This window comes from Apus apus, chromosome 8, assembly GCF_020740795.1.
Source record: "Apus apus isolate bApuApu2 chromosome 8, bApuApu2.pri.cur, whole genome shotgun sequence".
Lineage (NCBI taxonomy): Eukaryota > Metazoa > Chordata > Aves > Apodiformes > Apodidae > Apus > Apus apus.
This window is the reverse complement of record NC_067289.1, coordinates 25,515,925-25,533,627: the sequence shown is the minus strand read 5'-3', so window position 1 is coordinate 25,533,627 and position 17,703 is coordinate 25,515,925. Positions and strand designations below refer to the sequence as shown.

At 50.9% G+C, this 17,703-nt stretch overlaps 1 protein-coding gene across 2 annotated transcripts in view; it reads left to right on the top strand.

Moving 5' to 3' along the window:
* Nucleotides 1-16,501, top strand: part of KCNAB1 (potassium voltage-gated channel subfamily A regulatory beta subunit 1) — a 55,350-nt gene extending 38,849 nt beyond the window's left edge. For both annotated transcript variants that reach the window (XM_051626940.1, XM_051626941.1), the window contains exons 4-14: nucleotides 810-889; nucleotides 1,868-1,912; nucleotides 2,634-2,678; nucleotides 3,699-3,742; nucleotides 6,928-7,014; nucleotides 11,248-11,333; nucleotides 11,958-12,078; nucleotides 12,463-12,557; nucleotides 13,703-13,823; nucleotides 14,303-14,391; nucleotides 15,051-16,501. In XM_051626940.1, the coding sequence (XP_051482900.1) occupies nucleotides 810-889; nucleotides 1,868-1,912; nucleotides 2,634-2,678; nucleotides 3,699-3,742; nucleotides 6,928-7,014; nucleotides 11,248-11,333; nucleotides 11,958-12,078; nucleotides 12,463-12,557; nucleotides 13,703-13,823; nucleotides 14,303-14,391; nucleotides 15,051-15,140 (903 nt within the window). In that variant the 3' untranslated portion in view covers nucleotides 15,141-16,501. The remainder of the gene's footprint in view (nucleotides 1-809; nucleotides 890-1,867; nucleotides 1,913-2,633; nucleotides 2,679-3,698; nucleotides 3,743-6,927; nucleotides 7,015-11,247; nucleotides 11,334-11,957; nucleotides 12,079-12,462; nucleotides 12,558-13,702; nucleotides 13,824-14,302; nucleotides 14,392-15,050) is intronic.
* Nucleotides 16,502-17,703: the final 1,202 nt, after the last annotated feature.

Sequence of the window (17,703 nt, the reverse complement as noted above, 5' to 3'; positions counted from 1 at the left end):
GCTCTGGCTGGGTGCGGAATCCCTGCAGGGACCCCGGGGCTGTTTCCAGGATCACAGAACTGACCTTTTGGTGTGTAAATACCCTGTGAAGTTGGGTTGGCCTGCAGGACAGCCTGTCTGGTGGCAAAAAAAACCCCAACCTCTTACCATGGGAATGTCCTTTCTGTGTGAAACTCCACAGATGAGCAGACTGTCTTCTATAACCCTATTAACTTCTTGGCTGCTTTCTGGTCAGAAAGCCCAGGACTCAGTTCCTCCTGGGATGAGCAGAAGTGGACTTGATGTAAATCCCTGGTGGAACCCTGGGTGCCTGCTGAGGGGTCTCACTCCAGGCAGGAGGTGCTGACACTCCTCTGGCCCTGCTCAACCCCTTTGCTGAGCCCTCTGGGGCTTTCCCTGGTGTGGAGAAAGGTGGGGACCTTCTCACTCTCTTCAACTCCCTGAAGGGAGGTTGTAGTCAGGTGGGGGCTGGAGTCTTTCTCCAGGCAACTAGCAACAAGAGGGCAGGGCCTCAAGACGCTCCAGGAGAGGTTTAAGTTGGATATTGAGAAGTACTAGAACTACTTCCTTATGGAGAGAGTGCTTAGATGTTGGAATGGACTGCCCAGGGCAGTGGTGGAGGCACCATCCCTGGAGGTGCTCAAGGAAAAGCTGGATGTGGTGCTTAGTGCCATGGTCTGGAGATGTGGTGGTGTTGGTCATAGGCTGGGCTTGATCTTAAAGGTCTTTTCCTACCTTGGTGATTCTGTGACAGGGAGCTGGTTGCTGGGGATGCCAGGTCCCAGCCCTCACCTCTCACCTCTCCCCAGGTGGCCGAGCAGCTGATGACCATCGCCTACGAGAGCGGCGTCAACCTGTTCGACACGGCCGAGGTGTACGCGGCCGGCAAGTGAGCGCTGCCCCCCCGCCCCCGCTGCTGCTGCCGCCCCCCCCGCCCCCGCTGCTGCTGCCGCCCCCCCGCCCCTGCTGCTGCTGCCGCCCCCCCCCCCCCTGCTGCTGCTGCCCCCCCCTGCTGCTGCCGGGGTCCCTCTGCCCCTCGCCAGGGGTGGGCTTGGGTGGTGCTTGGGAGTCCTCCTTCTGCCCCAGGGGGCCCAGAATAATAACCACTTTACAAAAAAATCTTAATTTTTTGAGGGCTCTTAAAAAAAAAAAAGCCAAGGCCCAAGGCGTTTGCACCCAGCTGAAGCCTGGAACGTGTCACTCCTGCTGCCTGCTGTTGGCACAGGGAGAAAAATGTCCTGAATAAATGAAAAGTCTTAATGGTGACAAATGGCCTGTGCCAGCTCCTGGCGCTGCTCTGGCTCCAGCAGAGTTGGTGCTCTCAGGGACTGGGGGGAAAAAATGCCTGCCTGTCATGTGTTGGACTATGGCCTCGTGTTTAGTGGAAAAGGGCCTGGCACAGCAGGTCTCTGCTGTGGGCTGAAGCAGCTCTGCCTTCCCAGAGTATGGGGTGCAGGTCCTTCCCCCAGGAGTGGGTGACTGAGGTGCTTTGTCATAGAATAATTTAATAGTTTGGGTCTTTACAATTACTTTCAAAATAATCTTGTTCCAACCCCCTGCATGGGCAGGGACACCTCCCACCAGCCCAGGTTGCTCCAAGCTCCATCCAACCTGCCCTTCAACACTGCCAGGGATGGGGCAGCCACAGCTTCCCTGGGCAGCCTGGGCCAGGGTCTCACCACTGGAATGATGTCCCAGGGGAGGGGACCCACTCCCTGGGGAGGGCAGGGAAGGGTGGCAGGGCTGGGAGCGATGCTGCAGGCTGGTGTCTGGGTGTTATCACCTGGGGTGGTGGCAGCACTCTGGTATCCCCAGTGCAGAGCATCCTGGGTGTCCTCATATGGGGCTCTCTCTCTCTTTTGTGCAGGGCTGAGGTTATCCTGGGGAACATCCTGAAGAAGAAGGGCTGGAGGTACTGTATCCCCAGCTGAGAGCGAGCCTGGGCAGGAGAGAATCCTCCTGGAATTTAAAACAAGGCGTGTTGGTGATGGTGGCCCAGGAGCTGCAGGTGTCAGGACTGTGCACGGAGCAGTCAGCCAGGCCTCCTGTGGCAGCCAGATTTTCCAAGTGCCAAATAAAAATGCTCTCCTGGTTTGTTGGGAGTGCACACGGGCTCCATGCCACGGAGCACCAGCGCTGCCCCGACCGTTGCAGACGAGCATCGTCTCCCTGCACGGCACCACGACCACAATTCCTGAGCCTGTCTGTCAGCTTTTCCCTGCATCCTACTCTGTGCAGGTGGGAATGTGCATTAGGGGTGCAAAGCTGTGATGGGCCTTCAGCTTGGCTGTGATGATACTTCGTTTAGATGATGTGCATTAGTATGTGTTTTGTAGTTTTAAGAGCATGTGCAATAATCTTTGAAGACCTCTGGTGTGTGTCATGTTCAGCCCTCAATTGAAGAGTGGTTCCTGGTGGGGCTCATCCCAAAGTCATCATCCCCTGTGCTGGGGGAATGATTAAGCAGTAAGACATAATAATCTGGGTGCTGGGGAAGAAAGAAATGTAAGTTAATCAGAAGCTGGGGGATTGTGTGTTGTACCCGTGCAGTTATGTAGCGAGGGGGGTTTGCAGACAGTAAATCCTTGTTTTAATATTGCATAATAATAAAAATATCTCTGTTCTGTTTGCAGGAGATCCAGTCTGGTCATAACAACAAAATTGTACTGGGGTGGAAAGTAAGTCTCAGTTACTGGTTCTTTTTCAGCTTTGTGGTCCTGTAGATGTTAACGGCACCACAGAGGGGGGGCCTGTTGCTGTCATTTCCCTTCTCTTTGTTTTGCCAACTCATTTAAAGGGTTGGAGCTTGGCAAGGCTAGGGTGGTCATGCCCCAAGCAGAGCTGGGCCCCAGGAGGGGTAGCCAGCTTTGATTTTTCAGCTCCTGAGCCTTTTCCCAGCTCTTTTCCATTGAGGGTTGCCCCCCGAGCAAAACATCAGCCTGTCTACTGGAATGGCTGAGGAGAAACCTAAATGAGCCATGAATGTGTCTGCAAACTGGGAGACTTTCATCAGAGATGTGGTGCCAACTATCATAATTGTATTTCCCTCACTGAAGTTATTTAATGGTGTGTTGGAGCTGAGGTGCAACACAGACCCCTGCTCTTCTGGGAGAGTCAGGGTATAACTGAGATGATGTGTTTTGGTGGGTCTGTCATGGCTGTCCCACCTCAATGTGCCCTTGTGTCACAGCAGGCTTTGGGGGCTGCCCAGTGGGTTAGAAACAGACCAGATGAAACAGTCAGAGGGGAAGATCATGAAGCCATGTGTTGTCCCTGAATCTGGTTCATACATGAGTGATGGGCCACAGTTGCATGGGTCTTGTTGCCTTGGCAAGGTGACCTGCCTGGAGGAGGCCTGGTGCCAGCAGATGGGGTGGTTAATAACTGGGGGGGGAACTTGGGCTGTGCCCGTGTTGTGAAGCAGCCCCCATGGGGGCATTTCATGTCTCCCAGGCTGGTGGTGGGAGAGCAGGTTGGATGCTGCTTTGCTCTGGAATTGCAGGTGGCCTCAGCAGAGGCTCAGAGATGTTACTGCTTGTCCCAGATGCTGTGTCTGAGACTGGGAACCCCAGTGAGGTTCATGGTGTCTCTGCGGTAACTTCATTTTGGGGATGTTTAAACCAGAAGACAAATTTAGCACTCCCTGATTGTTAGCACCTGAGACCTCTAACAGCCACATCCCTGCTGTTCCCTTGCAGAGCTGAGACAGAAAGAGGCCTGTCCAGAAAGCACATCATCGAAGGTACGTGTGGCACGGGGTGGGGGTCTGGCATGTCCCAGCACAGGCACGGGGGGGTGGCACCAGCCAGGGACCCCAGGGCAAGGGTTGTCCCATGAGACAGGTCTGCTGGACTCTGGTGCTCCAGGCCCACGTGGGGCCATGCTTAAGTCTGGCTGTGAAGAGCCCAAAATGCACCCAAGGATTTTTCAGGCTGGTCTTAAGAAGTGTGAGACAAAGCTGCCTCTACCACCCCTCTGTGCAGCAACAACCTTCTGGGGCTTTGTGCTGCCCTTGGCCAGCTGAGGGTGCAGGTTTATCCCTTATCTGCAGCATCAGGGTTTCGCTGCCCTGGCTCCTGGCTGCTGATCCCAAGTGTGGTGGGAGGGTGGGAAGGCTTGTGAGGTCTGGGGCTGCTCTGCTGAGCCCCCGAATCTCTTCTGAAGGGGCTGGGCCAGTGGCCATGAGCTCCCGCAGGGGAGCAGGGAGGGATGAGGAGGTGGGTGTGAGATCAGCCGGCAGAAATAGCCCCGGGAGCGGTGCCAGCTCCTGCCGGCCAGGCAGCCAGCTGGGAAGGGCTCTGCTTTGCCCTCACTGCTGCTCCTTCCAGGTGCTCAGCTCTTGTGTACGTTCCCTCACCTGGCTCCTTGCATCCCGGGCCACGTCCCGAGTGATGCTGTTGCCTTATGCACAACCTCAGCCATCAGGGTTTACTCTCCTGGGGCCTGGCTGTGCCCAGCACATGCTCCTCATCCTCCTTCTGGGGGCTTTTTGTGTCCCCTTGGGTGTGTTGCTGCTGGAGAGGGAGTGGGGGCACAGACATCTTTCTATACATACAAGTGTGTGTCGCTTGATCTGTCTCTTCCTGAAGGCTGCTGGTGTCAGGTCAGGCACCCAGGCCATGGGCATCATTAACCTGTGCAGGACACAAGTAGAGCAGCACCCATAAAATGAGACATTTCTGTCATTCTGAGGATCAGCAGTGTCAGCCATGACCTTGTCCCCGTGAGAGGGATTGGCCTGGGCTGGCTCCTGACAGGGGCTGCAGCAGACCTTGAAACCCCCCAGGAGGACCCTGGGGCTGACAGTCCCACCGTGCAGATCATGAGAGAGTCCCAGACCCAGCAAAGCAGCCAGCAGCACAGGGGCTGGGGCTGTCGTCTGCTGAAATCCCAAGTACAATCAGCATGGCTTTGGAGAAAACCTGCCTCAGGATGTGGAAGGGAGTTACTGGAGGTGTCCAGCTTTGGGACAAAGGGGGTGCATCAGGCTGGTGCCTGTGCCTCATCTCCCTGCAGAGGGACCTGCACTGGCTGCTGTTTGTCACCCTCCTGCCACCCAGGGAGGGGCACACCCTGTTCTCTGGGTTCCCAGGAGATGATGTGCTCCATGCCCAGCTCCTTGGGGGAGCCCAGGGCTGCTCCTTGCTGAGCAATGCTGGTGCCAGGCTGGGTAATCCCCAGGCAGCAGCACCCTCCTTCCTCCAGCCCTCTGCAAGAGCTGCAGCAATGAGAAGCAATTCTCCTTATTGCACAGAGTATGCTCAGGTAATTAGTCTTCTCCTTGATTTATGAGATAAACCCTAATTGCTTACAGTGGTGGCTGGTTAGGCCAGTGTTTGCTGCCAGGATAAATCAGAAAAGGGAAATTCTCCCTCATCTTCATTACAAGCCTGTGGTGGTGTTGGGAGCTTGATGGCACAGGGGACCAGCCTGTCCCCAGCTCACATTTGTCACAACTTTCAACAACCAGGTTCTGTTCTGTGTATGTTAAAATAGATTCTATGGGAAATACTATTAGTGTGTTTAATTATCACTGCCACCTGTCTAATGCCATCCCAAAGGAGTGAGGTGGGATGAACCTGGCAGTCAGCAGATGGGGTGAGCAGGACAGCTCCCCCAGGTGCAGCCTTCATCCCTCCTCAGCTCTCATCCCAGAGGATGCTTTTTCTCCATGATGTGGAGCACGGTCAGTTTTGCCTCATCATAACCAGGTCAAACATCTGGGATTATCTTGGAAGTCATTCAGTATTTGCAGAATTCAGCTACATTAAGATGTGACTGTTGATTGTATCAAGGTAACGCAGGAGAAAGGTTTCTAGCATCATTTTATTGACCTTCCATTTGATTCACCCCCCTTGAGGTGGTGGGATGAGACCCAGAGGTGCTCAGGGAAGCTGCAGCCAATGTCACAGGCAGCCCAAACCCATCCCTTCTCCATTTCTCGTGGAGCTGCTTTATGAGAGTTCAGCAAAATACTGGCAGCAGTTGAAATAACTTCACAGAACAAATAGCAAATAACGTCAGGTCAGTGATAGCTATTTTCTATAAATACATTTAGCAAAAATGGCCATTTTTTTTCCTCACAAGACTCAGTAACATTTTCAGACTGCTCTATTTTGGCTCATTCTTCATGAACATTCATAAAAACATTTTGTTCCTGGGAAGATTCAAAGAAAATAACTGTTAGAAATCCTCTTCCCTCTCATGCGCCCGCACACACACACATATATGTATGTAGGCTTTTCATGCCACCTCCATCTGATCCTCAGGGAAAAGCTGTTGGAGCCTGGACTGTAGCTGCAAAGGGGTGCCCTGTCCTGCTCTGCAAACCTCTTTTGCCCCGTGTGTTGTGCTGGTGGACACAGCCTGTCACCCTGCCCAGAGAGTCACCTCCTTCTGGTGCTTTATCTGCTCACCATGACGTACCTAGCAGAGTGTCAGCAGGCTGGCATGTCTGGAAGGTCCCACTGGGCTTTGTTAGGTGGGACAGGACTGGGGAGAGGTGCCCCAGGCTGAAAGGGAAAGGGTCTGTGAGACACCTTAGATTAAATAACCTCTGACCAGAAGCAGAGAGATTAGGTCAGTCCCCACCTCCTGATGGCCACGGACATGGTTGGAAACCAGCACCTGTTCCGATCCAAATCTCGGCATAATTCCAAAATAAAGCAAATCCTGGTGGAAGTGGAGGGCTCTGCAGGTGGCCCAACTGGTGATGTTTTCTTCTTAGCATGGACAGCAGAGACGTGGGACAACACCACACCACGTCCTGCTCAGATGCTCTATGGCTGTGTGCACATCCATCTGAAATGTCTCTGTGTATCAATCCAATGAGCTGTGTTGGAGTCCTGATGTGGGGCTGCTGTGTCCTGGCCAGCTCTGTGCTCCCACCCTCACCTTCAGCTCCTTGTCTCTCTTGGCTGTCTCCAGGGCTAAAGGCTTCTCTGCAGAGGCTGCAGCTGGAGTACGTGGACGTTGTCTTCGCCAACCGCCCGGACAATAACACCCCCATGGAAGGTCAGTGGAAGCTGGAATCCAAGGCTGTCACCTGGCTGATCCTGGCTTACTGGCTTAGGCCGGTGGTGGCAGGAAATGAAAAGCAATTTTTAAATGAAATATTCAGGTGGGGAAGCTTAAATGTGAAATACCTCATTCGTGATGACCTGCAGCCCATAGATTTACGCTTCAATGACATGAATTTGTGCCTCTGGGAAGGAAATTGACATTTCCTTTATGCCCCAGGGGAGGCTTTACATTTGTTTAGGTTTTTATTTCCTTTTCCTGATTGCTGCAGATAAAGTGAATTAGTGATGGCATTTAAAGCAAGTCTGCTTTGTCCCAAATGACACCTGTATATCCCTGCCCCTGGTGCTCTAGAGGGGAGCTCTGCTGTCCCCATCCTTGCCCCTGTCCCCTTGGACAGCCCGAGCTTCCTGCTGCTAAAACCAGGTGTGCCACCAGGGAACAGTTACATGCAGGAGCAGAGTCAGGAACCTGCAAGACCTGTGCACTTTAATTCTGTTTCACAATTGCTGATAACCATGTGTCTGGTACGTGGTGGTACAGCCCAGTTATCCAGGCACCTCCATCACTGTGTTTTGGGGTCAGTGCCCTGTTTAGTGGGCACCGATTCCCATTCCTTCTCTTTTCAGAGCTACCACAGCCACTCACACTGTGGCAGCAGATCAGCCTCACAGCTATAAAATTAAAAAAGGACAAGAAGAAAGACTCTCAGGCTGCAGAAGCTGTCATGGCTGAGTAGACAAAAACTGAACCAAACTGGAGCACGATGGGTCCCACCAAAGCTCCTGGTTTGACTTTCAGCTGTGATGGCACCAATTTTGTTGGCTGGCAGTGCCAGTGCGTGGTGCTTGTGTTTGTGTTCAGTTCTGGGCCCCACAGGATAAGGAAGACATTGAGGTCCTGGAGTGCATCCAGAGAACAGGAAGGACGCTGGTGAAGGGTTTGGAGGGCATGTCTTATGAGGTGAGGCTGAGGGACCCAGGGTTGTTTAGTCTGAAGAAGAGAAGGCTCAGGGAGACCTTATTGCTCTCAATAACTGCCTGAAGGGAGGTTGTGTAGGGGCCAGTGTTGGTCTCTTCTCCCAAGTAATTTGTGATAGGACAAGAGGAAATGGGTTTAATTTGTGCCGGGGGAGGTTTAGGTTGGACATTAGGAAACCTTTCTTTACTGAAAGAGTGGTGAGGCCTTGGAACAGGCTGCCCAGGGAGGTGGTGGGATCACCATCCCTAGAGGTGTTCAAGAAGCGTTTAGATGTGGGTGCTTTGGGATATGGTTCAGGGGCTGTGGCAGTTAGATTACAGTTGGACTTGATGATCTTGAGGGTCTTTTCCAACCTTAATGATTCTGTGGTGGAGGTGCAGGGAACTGCCCTGGCATTCTGGGGCCAGTGCAGGTTTCGCAGCAGCAGCTGAGGTCAAGAAAGATGCTGTGTTGTATCTTGGAGGCAGGACTGACCTCCCTGCTAGGTCAGTTGTCCTCTGATGAGGTGCTGCAGGACACATGTCTCCTGGGCCAACACACCACGGCTCATCTTGGGCAGCTGTAGCTTTTGAGATGCTTCGGCAGCTGCTGGAGCTTGGCAGCGCGGTGTGAGCGCTGGGGCTGTGGAGCCGGCGAGCTGGGTGAAACAGGGGACACTTCTATTATGAATGGTGTGCTGCTGATTCTTCTTGTGTACTTCATGCTTTTTTTATGGTTCACCTACTAAGTCACTTCTCTCCCAGAGCATCTGTTGAACCATCTGTCAGTTCTGCACTCGCTGGCACGCACAGGGAGCGCGGAGCTGCCTCCTCAAGACACTCCCTCCCTGCCCCCTTTCCTCACGTGCCTCTGCTGTTCCCATGAGCAGATAGTCACTTCTGCTGGGGAGGGATGTGTAGGTGACCTTAAACTGTTCCCTGCTAGTGCTCCTCAGGCCACAATGTGAGGGTCCTGCTCGAGCAGCTAAAGCAGTCATATGCTGGAAGGTACAAGCAGGTAACTGCAAGGATGAAGTTCCCATGTTCATGTGGTTCCCTCTCTTAAGAGCTCTGTGCAGGCAGATGAGGTTTTCCCTTTGTCTCCTCTGTCTCTGGTGCCTTGTGGCTGTGGGCAGTGGCAGGCAAGGGACCCATAATTTAGAAATCTTTAAATCACTGGATGGGTTGGAAGGGACCTTAAAGCCCACCCAGTCCCACCCCTCTGCCATGGGCAGGGACACCTCCCACCAGCCCAGGCTGCTCCAAGCCCCATCCAACCTGTCCTTGAACACTGCCAGGGATGGGGCAGCCACAGCTTCCCTGGGCAATCTGTTCCAATGTCTCACCACCCTCACAAAACAGAATTTCTTTATCTCCCCTGACCCACCCCAGCCAGAGGCGAAGGGCTCCCTGCTCTCCCAGGCCACCTCAGCAGGGCTGGGTAGCTGACAGCTAACAGGAAAAAAAGAGTTTCCTACAGCTTGCTTTCTTTTAGGTGGCTCTGGTCCCCAAGGCAGTGGGAAAAGCTTGCTTAATCTAAATGTCTGAAGTGGATTTACCTTTCTCAAAAGTCTCAGAGCTGTCACTGTGCTGGGGAAGCAGGAGCCCACTGCCAAGCCAGCCATGAGCAGGGAGGGAAGGTGATGTGGTTCCTAGCAGGGAACTTTAAACCACTTCAAAATCATGACTGTGCTGCTGGAGGCTGTTTCCTGGATTTTGAAACCTTCATTTATATTTTAAAATCTGAAGTGATGCCATTTGTGCCATCGAGCCCGAGCAGCCCAGGCACGTGCTCTTCACAGCACCCTGCCCGTGGGAACAGGCTGGTAAACAAGGGGAGATACATATTCATATAATTTTTAATTATTTTTTTCTGGGTTAGCTTCAGTTTTTCTTGAAAGGAGTAGAGGTGGGAGAAATGAAAACAGCCACGGACTGAAACGTGTAAGAGGTGTCTGATGAAACGCTGATCAAAATTCCTAAGCGGGAGTGCTGCCAAAATAGAAAGCTGAGCCCAGCGCAGAGCTGGGGCTGCTGAGGAGGGGGCAGGGAGGCAGGGAGAGGTGGCCGTGCCCGTCACACCCAGCACCCGAGTGGGCAGCAGGGGAGCTGCCTGGTAATGGGGCTTTTAAGTGGACAAGTCCGTGTCTGAGAACAAATGCTTAGACCTAGGGAGAAGTATGGGAGAAGAGGAAGAGAAGACCTGACCTCTGAACTTTTCATCAGGGGGAAACCCCCCCCGAACCGCCATTTCACGGGAGAGGAAAGGTTCCCTTCTGCGGGAAGGCAGGAGCCTGGCGCGGAGGCACCGAGTCTCCTGGACAGCCCTCGGGGGGTCCCTGGGGAGCCCAGCGTCCCGAGCCGCCCGGCGCTGCCTGCAGGAGGAACCGCGCCGCGACGCTGGGGTTGGCGGTGCACTCTGCCCTCTGACAAGCTTTTGTTGCCCCCGCCCCCCTAAATGGGATGAGGATCCTTAAGGTATAAAAGGCTCTTGATCTGGAGGCAGCGACGCCGGGAGTCACCATCCAAGAGCAGAGGCACCAAGGTGCAAGAAGCACCCAGGAGGTGCAGGCAGTCAGCAGCGGCTGCTTTCTCTCCAGCCTTCAGGAGGCATCACACCAGGCTCTGTCACCTCCTGGGCAGCCATGAGGGATAGACAGGGGTTTTTTTTCCCTCTTTCTTGCACACTAAAGTTCACAGTGGGTGTTTTTCCCTTCCAAAGCCGGCAGCTCTTCCGAGGGACGGAAAGATCCCCTCTCAGCAGGCGCAGCCTTGCAGCTTCCCAAAGGAAAACGAGGACCACGAAGCTGCCGCACTGAGGAGCTGTGCCAGGTTTTGCAGAGGGGCCCTTGGGTCAGTCAGCCCCGGCAGCTTCATATTCCTCGTAAAAGTACGCAGGAGGCAGATACAGGCTTTTAGTAAACACATCTTAAAAGAAATCTATTTGGTTTATTTTTTCAACCGTGCTGCCCTCTCGTGTTCGACTTCGGCAGTGCTGCCAGAAGGAGGCGGCGGGCAGAGCCAGCCGGGAAAAGCAGTTTTCCAGCAACCTCGGGTCACCAGGCTCCGCATTTTGCACCGTCAGCGCTTTCCCCTCCACGCTCGAGCGGGAGAACACAACAGAAAACAGCATCTAATACAAGGCTGCTCAGGCTTGTCGGCGTCCTTGGCATTTCCGAGTGTCTTTGGGAGGATTTGATGCTGAAAAAAAAAAATAAGAAATTGCCCTCTGTGCAGTTCTCATACTTTTATTTGCCCCCTCCTTTAGAAATAGTCCGGGCGATGACACACGTGATCAACCAAGGCATGGCCATGTACTGGGGCACGTCCCGCTGGAGCGCCATGGAGATCATGGTAAGGGTGGCTTTTAGAGTCCAGTGTTAAGCTTCAGAGAGCTGACAATTGCTAATTCTGCTGCTGGGTCTGCTGAAAGCCACACTGGGACCTGAACCACACCTGTGTGTCTGGGCTGGAGGTGTTTGTGTTTTCCTCCATCCAGCATCTTGTCACCTGAAATAGTTTTATAAACCTGTTCTGGAAGGAGCACAATGTTAACTAGGAGAAGATGGGCTCGTCTAATGGTTTGGGTGTCTTGGCTTGTTTAATTGGGGGCTGTTTCATTTTGGTTTTACTTGGCTGACTCCAAGACTTTTGGTCTGATATCCATGCTTGTGGCCACTGATGCCCTGTTGAAGATGTGGCTCTCGGCAGCAGCTTCATGGGGGTGGGGACAAGCTCATCCATAATGCTCTGCCAGGGCATTTGTTGTTGCCCAGAGAGGTGGTAGAAACCTCATCCCTGGAATCACTCAAGGCCAGGTTGAAAGGGGCTCTGAGAACCTGCTCTGGCTGAAGTTATCCCTAAAGATATATGTGACCTTGCTAAGGGACAGCAAAATTCCAGCAGTGTTAGCTGGTAGGTTATGTCCTTCAAGATGCTCTTACTGAAGTATCTTCTCTACTGATTTATTTTCTCCAGGAAGCCTACTCTGTTGCAAGGCAGTTCAACATGATACCACCCGTGTGTGAACAAGCTGAATACCACCTCTTCCAGAGAGAGAAAGTGGAGGTTCAGCTGCCAGAGTTGTATCACAAAATTGGTGAGTCTGAGGACCAGGCTGAGAGGGGATGGGTGGGAGCTGGTGCCCTGCCAAGAAGAGCCAACACAGGAGGGAAAGCCATGGTGTGAGACAGGGTGGGTGTAGGAGGTACCTGGGCAGGAGCTGAGGTACTTTGCTGCAGCAGGAGCCAGGAGGGGGCTGGAGGTGCCCTCACAATAAGGTTTTGGATGAATAAGCTTCTCAGTGTCTTCCAGGAAGATGCTGCTGATGCCCTTGAGGGCACTGACTGAACATGACTGCCAGCAGCAATAGAAGCAAGCTGCAATTGTTTTGCTTCTGTTTTTTTAAATAGTAAGACCTATTTTTGGTACAACTCTGATTTCTCCCAGTCCCCTAACAGCTCCTTCTCTGTGCTCTCTGCAGGGGTTGGAGCAATGACGTGGTCCCCCCTTGCCTGTGGGATCATCTCAGGGAAATATGGCAATGGGGTCCCCGAAAGCTCAAGGGCTGCCCTGAAGGTATTTTCGTTGTTGTTGCATGTTTGAGAAAAGTAGATGTGCTGCTTTTGTGAGGGCAGGGAAATGGCAAAGGGGAACCAGGTCCCTGGTGTGAAGGCTGGTCTGTGTGCTGCTGTGTCAGTACATCAGCTCCGTTTCTCTGGCAACCACACTCCGAAGTGCAGGAGAATCTGGGTTGTAAAGGTGCTCAGGTTCCCCACCACTGTAAGCTAACTGGGTTAGCTCTAACTGGCTTAGCTCTAGCTGGTTTTACTGGTTCAGCACTGCAGTGTCACCGCAGCACTTGGTTTCTCCCACTATTATCCTGATCCTATTCTTATTGGGGGTTGTGGGGTCTCCTCCCACATTGTGCCTGTGAGAGATGTATTATCTAATGGTTTGAAATAACATTAAGAGCAGTTAAAATGTCATGGATTTGGGAAAAACCCCAACAAAAAGGGTATTTAAGCCCCTGTATCAGCTGACAGGCAGAAGCCAGTGCTGCCTGGCAAGTGCCAGCAGGCTGGCATATAGCCCTGTGCTGGTTTTTGCTCAGCTTGGTGCTCTTTAAAGGAAAGATGCAGTCTGCACTGACTTGCTTACAAAGGGGGCATTTAATTACACTTGTGATTTCCTCCCCAAGAAAATATATTCTTAAGATTTGGTAAAAGCTAGATAAGCAGGTAGCATTGCAAAGAGGGACCCAAATTGAATCGATGAGGCTGAAGAATTAAGTTTCAAGTCTGGAACTGAGAGAACTGAAATCTCAGCTTCATTTAATTAATTTTCACATCTTGAACAGTCTAATGAAGCTTGAGCAAGATCAGTTGTTCTCTCTTTTATTTTTTTATTTTTTTGTGGGGGCAGGTGTCAAAATCTTCCCAAGTTGACTTAATACTTCACTTGTTTGTGCTCTGTGATGGGATCGAGTGGTCCAAAAATAAAACTGTTCCAGATCAAGCCCATCAGTTGTATAAAGCCAGAGAGATGCAGACATGGGCTCTCACAGGAGACCTCCTGGTCCTGCTGTAACTCCTTCAGGTAGCAAAATGCTGTGTTACCAGCTTCTGTTACCTGCTGGCTTGGACGTGGCATTCCAAGAGCTGCTTAGAATTGCTTTAAACTTCCCATGGTGGAAGCCTAAAAATCTTGTTGTTCACCTCCAGTGCTACCAGTGGCTGAAAGAGAAGATCATCAGCGAGGAGGGCAGGAAGCAGCAGGTGAAGCTGAAGGACCTGTCGCCCATCGCCGAGCGCCTGGGGTGCACGCTGCCGCAGCTGGCTGTTGGTAGGTGACAGGGCAGGGCACAAACCTGCCTGTGTCCTGGGCTCTTGTCACAAATCATCCCATGGCCTCCAGCCTTGAGCTGTGTTTTTTTTTAAAGTAACGATTATCTTGGCACTGCTGAGAGCCAAGGCTGAAAAATACCACACGTGTCTGTTAGAAAAATGATCCGTGGCTCCAAGAGCCGAAAGGGGAAGCCCTGCCACTTGTGGTAGGGAAAACTAAGCCCTGTAATTAAGACAAATAATGACAATAAATTGCCAGGGACCAGGGTCAGACTGAATGCTGGAAGATCTACTCTGGTTTATCTGACCGGTGCATCTTCTCCCTGGTAGTGCTGGAGGAATAAAGTGAAGGTTCAGACAAATAACGTTGTAATCAATTTTCAACTAGAGATAAAGGCTCTGACAAACACTGGGCTCTGGAGTAATGCCCTGTGGTGAAGCCCACATTCCTGACCATCTTGTGACTTATCTTCCCAGCCTGGTGCCTCAGAAATGAGGGGGTGAGCTCCGTTCTCCTAGGATCTTCCAACCCTGAGCAGCTGATAGAGAACCTTGGAGCCATACAGGCAAGTGCAGGTGCTGGGGGCACCTCAGCAGTGGTGGGGGGTGGGTACTGCCCAGCTCTCCGGGGGGCAACACCAGCATCTTTTGAGTCTAGCACCTGCCTACTCTTTATTTCGTTTTAATACTTTGTATTTTGTTTAGTCACCCTCCAGTTCTCATTCTGCACATTGATTAAACAAACCCCTAATGTGTCACCACGACTGACCACCCTTTGTGGCAGTTAGAGCCATGCCCAGCAACAAGGGAGCAGCATCAGCAGGTTTAGTGTGTCTGAAAAAGCAAGTGACCTGATTCCAGGACGTGCTGTGATATATTCTGTGCCAAGTCTCCCGCAGGGCACATGTCACTTGCACCCACCTTCATTGTTATTCTCTGTTGCTTTTCACAAACAAGAGCTTCCTCTGGTGCTCTTGCCTCCAGCTCCCTTCCCACAGCAGCCGAGCGATATTGTGCAGATGAAGCTCAGGAGCACTTCTGTGATTCTCTCACTGGGCAAAGACACTGTGGTAGTTTTTCCTTTAAGTGAGAAAGGTATGAGATGAATGTCTAAATATCTGTCACACAGAAAACCCAGAGGTAGTGTTATCTGATAAGACGTAGATTAAAATTTGGAAAAACCTTCCCCGGCAGCTTGATACGACAAGTTTTCTTCTACCTTCAGGTCCTCCCAAAGATGACATCCCATATTGTAAACGAAATAGATAATATTCTGGGCAACAAGCCCTACAGCAAGAAGGACTACAGGTCATAATGTGATGCATGATTCCCTGGACTGCATGGTTTAACCAGTGCTCTGCACTGAGGTACAGCCCCGAGTCAATATCCGGCCTTCAGAATCATTCAGCTGCTCGGTGTCTGCTCTCACTGGAGCCCTCCAGGTGTGTGCTCTGGCTACTAATCTGCAGTGAAATTTAAAAGCACAGGTCGATCTCTCTTCTAACCAAGAATAATCTTGTATTTTCTTACCTTCGACTGGATTCATTAATTTTTACTTTCCTCTTAGCACCTCATGCTTGTGCTGTGAAAAACACTTGTAAAGCAAAAAATAATTTCTAACCTTCAGGTACTTGGTAATTAGAGAAGGATGTACAGATCTATTTTTTCAATGAAGAAAAGCCAGATACAACTTAAGGTTTTAATAAAACCACATTTGGGAAATCCCAACTATAAAGTTTCTTCAGGTTAACAGATAGAAGGGGCAAGCTCAAATTTTCTGTTGGTTGTTTTCCTTTTTTTATGCTGAATGTATGCTCTAGATTTCGTTTGTAGTTGAGTAAAAGATGTAGGATAGAGAATTGGTTAGAAATTAGATAGCTCAGCTCCTAACTATACAATTATTCCAGCTGTGGAGTGCTCCTGGGAAGTATTTCTGGGTACAGGCCAGAAGAGCACTGTTAGAAACACCAAACGTGCATGTCAGGTTAATAAAAACAATGCAAAATCCTAATTCTACATAAACCTTAAATCAAGAAAGCCATGTTAAAAATACAGGTTTTTGCATCTGTAGAAGCCTGCCTCTACTTCTGCCTGCTTGTAGACATAGCTAATGCAAATTTCAATACTCCTGAGCTTTTAAGGATATAGATATTTATATATAATGTATAGCTGCTGAAAAATACCAGGAAAAAACAGGTATGTACTTTGGTGGAAGATCACCTTTGCTTTAACTGTTCTGGAACAGGGCATAAGTAAACACATGGTGTTTTTCAGACACGTTGTAAACAGGTAGGGTTTTTGTGAGCACTTCATCCCTCTGACAGTGAGCACTTCTATATTAATTTGCCCATCTCAAGAACCAAGCCATGTTTTCCCATGAGTTTGCTTTGTAAAATGCTCCGATGATTTCAGTAGCTCTCACTCGTATGGAACTGTGTCCTTTGGCACATGCTTCCCAGGGGTAGGACCCTTAGACCCCAGTCCCCTTGGCTCCAGGGTAGCTGCAGAGCTTGTGCTGCCTTCAGTGGCCACGGGATCAGATCCTGGTCCTTGAGTTGTCTCCTCCTGTATTTAATCCCCTGAGCTGTGGTACGTGTAACTGAACCTCGCTGCTGTACGTCCAGACATGCTGTCTGACTCTGATTTCTGCTTGGACTCAATAAAAGCATTTTGTGCATCCATTTCACACCTAGAGCCCTGTTACTGATCTTGAAACAGCAACGGTTTGTGTTGAAAATGGAGATGTGTTTTTTTTTCCACAGGGAAACATCTGCAGCTGTACCCAGGGCTGGGCAGGGGACAGAGCCCTGGGGCCAGAGGAGGGAGCATGGGGAGCCCAGGACTGGGCTGGGGTGGCTCTGGCAGGAGCTCCTCCTCCAAGTCGGTCTCCTGAGGCAAACTCTGTCCTGTACAACATCTGGGCCTGAACAAGGTGAATGTCCTCTGGACAGTTCACTGAAATGCCACTGCAGTTGTCACCAGCCTCTCCAAAAGCTCGGTCCCAGCTTGCTGAGGTGGAAACCGGCACCGCCTCACTCCCCTGCTCTGGGCCGTGTCCCCCAGCGTTGCATGTTTCACTCTGAAAATTAACTAAGCATTTCAAAATCTGCTTCTTGGGCAGCACAAAAGGCTCTGACCATTATGCAGCTTTTAACAGCATAATTACTTTGGCAGTAGCAAACAGGTTCCTTTTCTTACCTCCGGAGGTAGAATTTGATGCTTTCTCCTTCTCAGATGCACAGGAATCCAAAAATGTATTGAAATTATATTCAAAATATTTTATTTTATGGAAAGGAAATGGCTTTGTCCCTCACTTTGAGCAAAAGCCTGTAGGTCCTGACTGCTCTGAGAGCAGTGGGGTACCAGGCAAAATACCCTGCCTGCAGGCTGACCTGGGTCTGACCAGTGAGAGAAGTTGGCCAGAAAGGTGTTGTCTGTGAGCTAAATACAGAGCTAAATACTTAAGAGTGAAATAGATACAGATGATTTCCTTTATAAGAAGTGGCAGGCTACAGACAGTAGAATTATGCAAACAAAATGGAAAGGCTCCTTTCAGCAGCAAATAAGCAGGCAGAGGCCATAAAGAAAGATCCACTTATTTTGAGGGGAAAAAAAGTTAATTTGAAGAGTGTTAAATGATGCCAGTAAAATGAGGGATTTTTTTTTACTTTCAACTTTAGAGATGAATAAAAACCAACCCAAGCCAATGCAGTGTGTTCAAACCACTTCAGAAACATTTTTCTGGCAGGTCTAGGTTTTGTCCTGACTGCAAGTTACTTCAGCAGGAGGAGGGTGTCCAGTGAAGAGTACACATGTTGGCAGCAGAAAGAGGTGACAAACCTGCACCCCCTGACTGCCCATCGAAACACCCTTCAAAA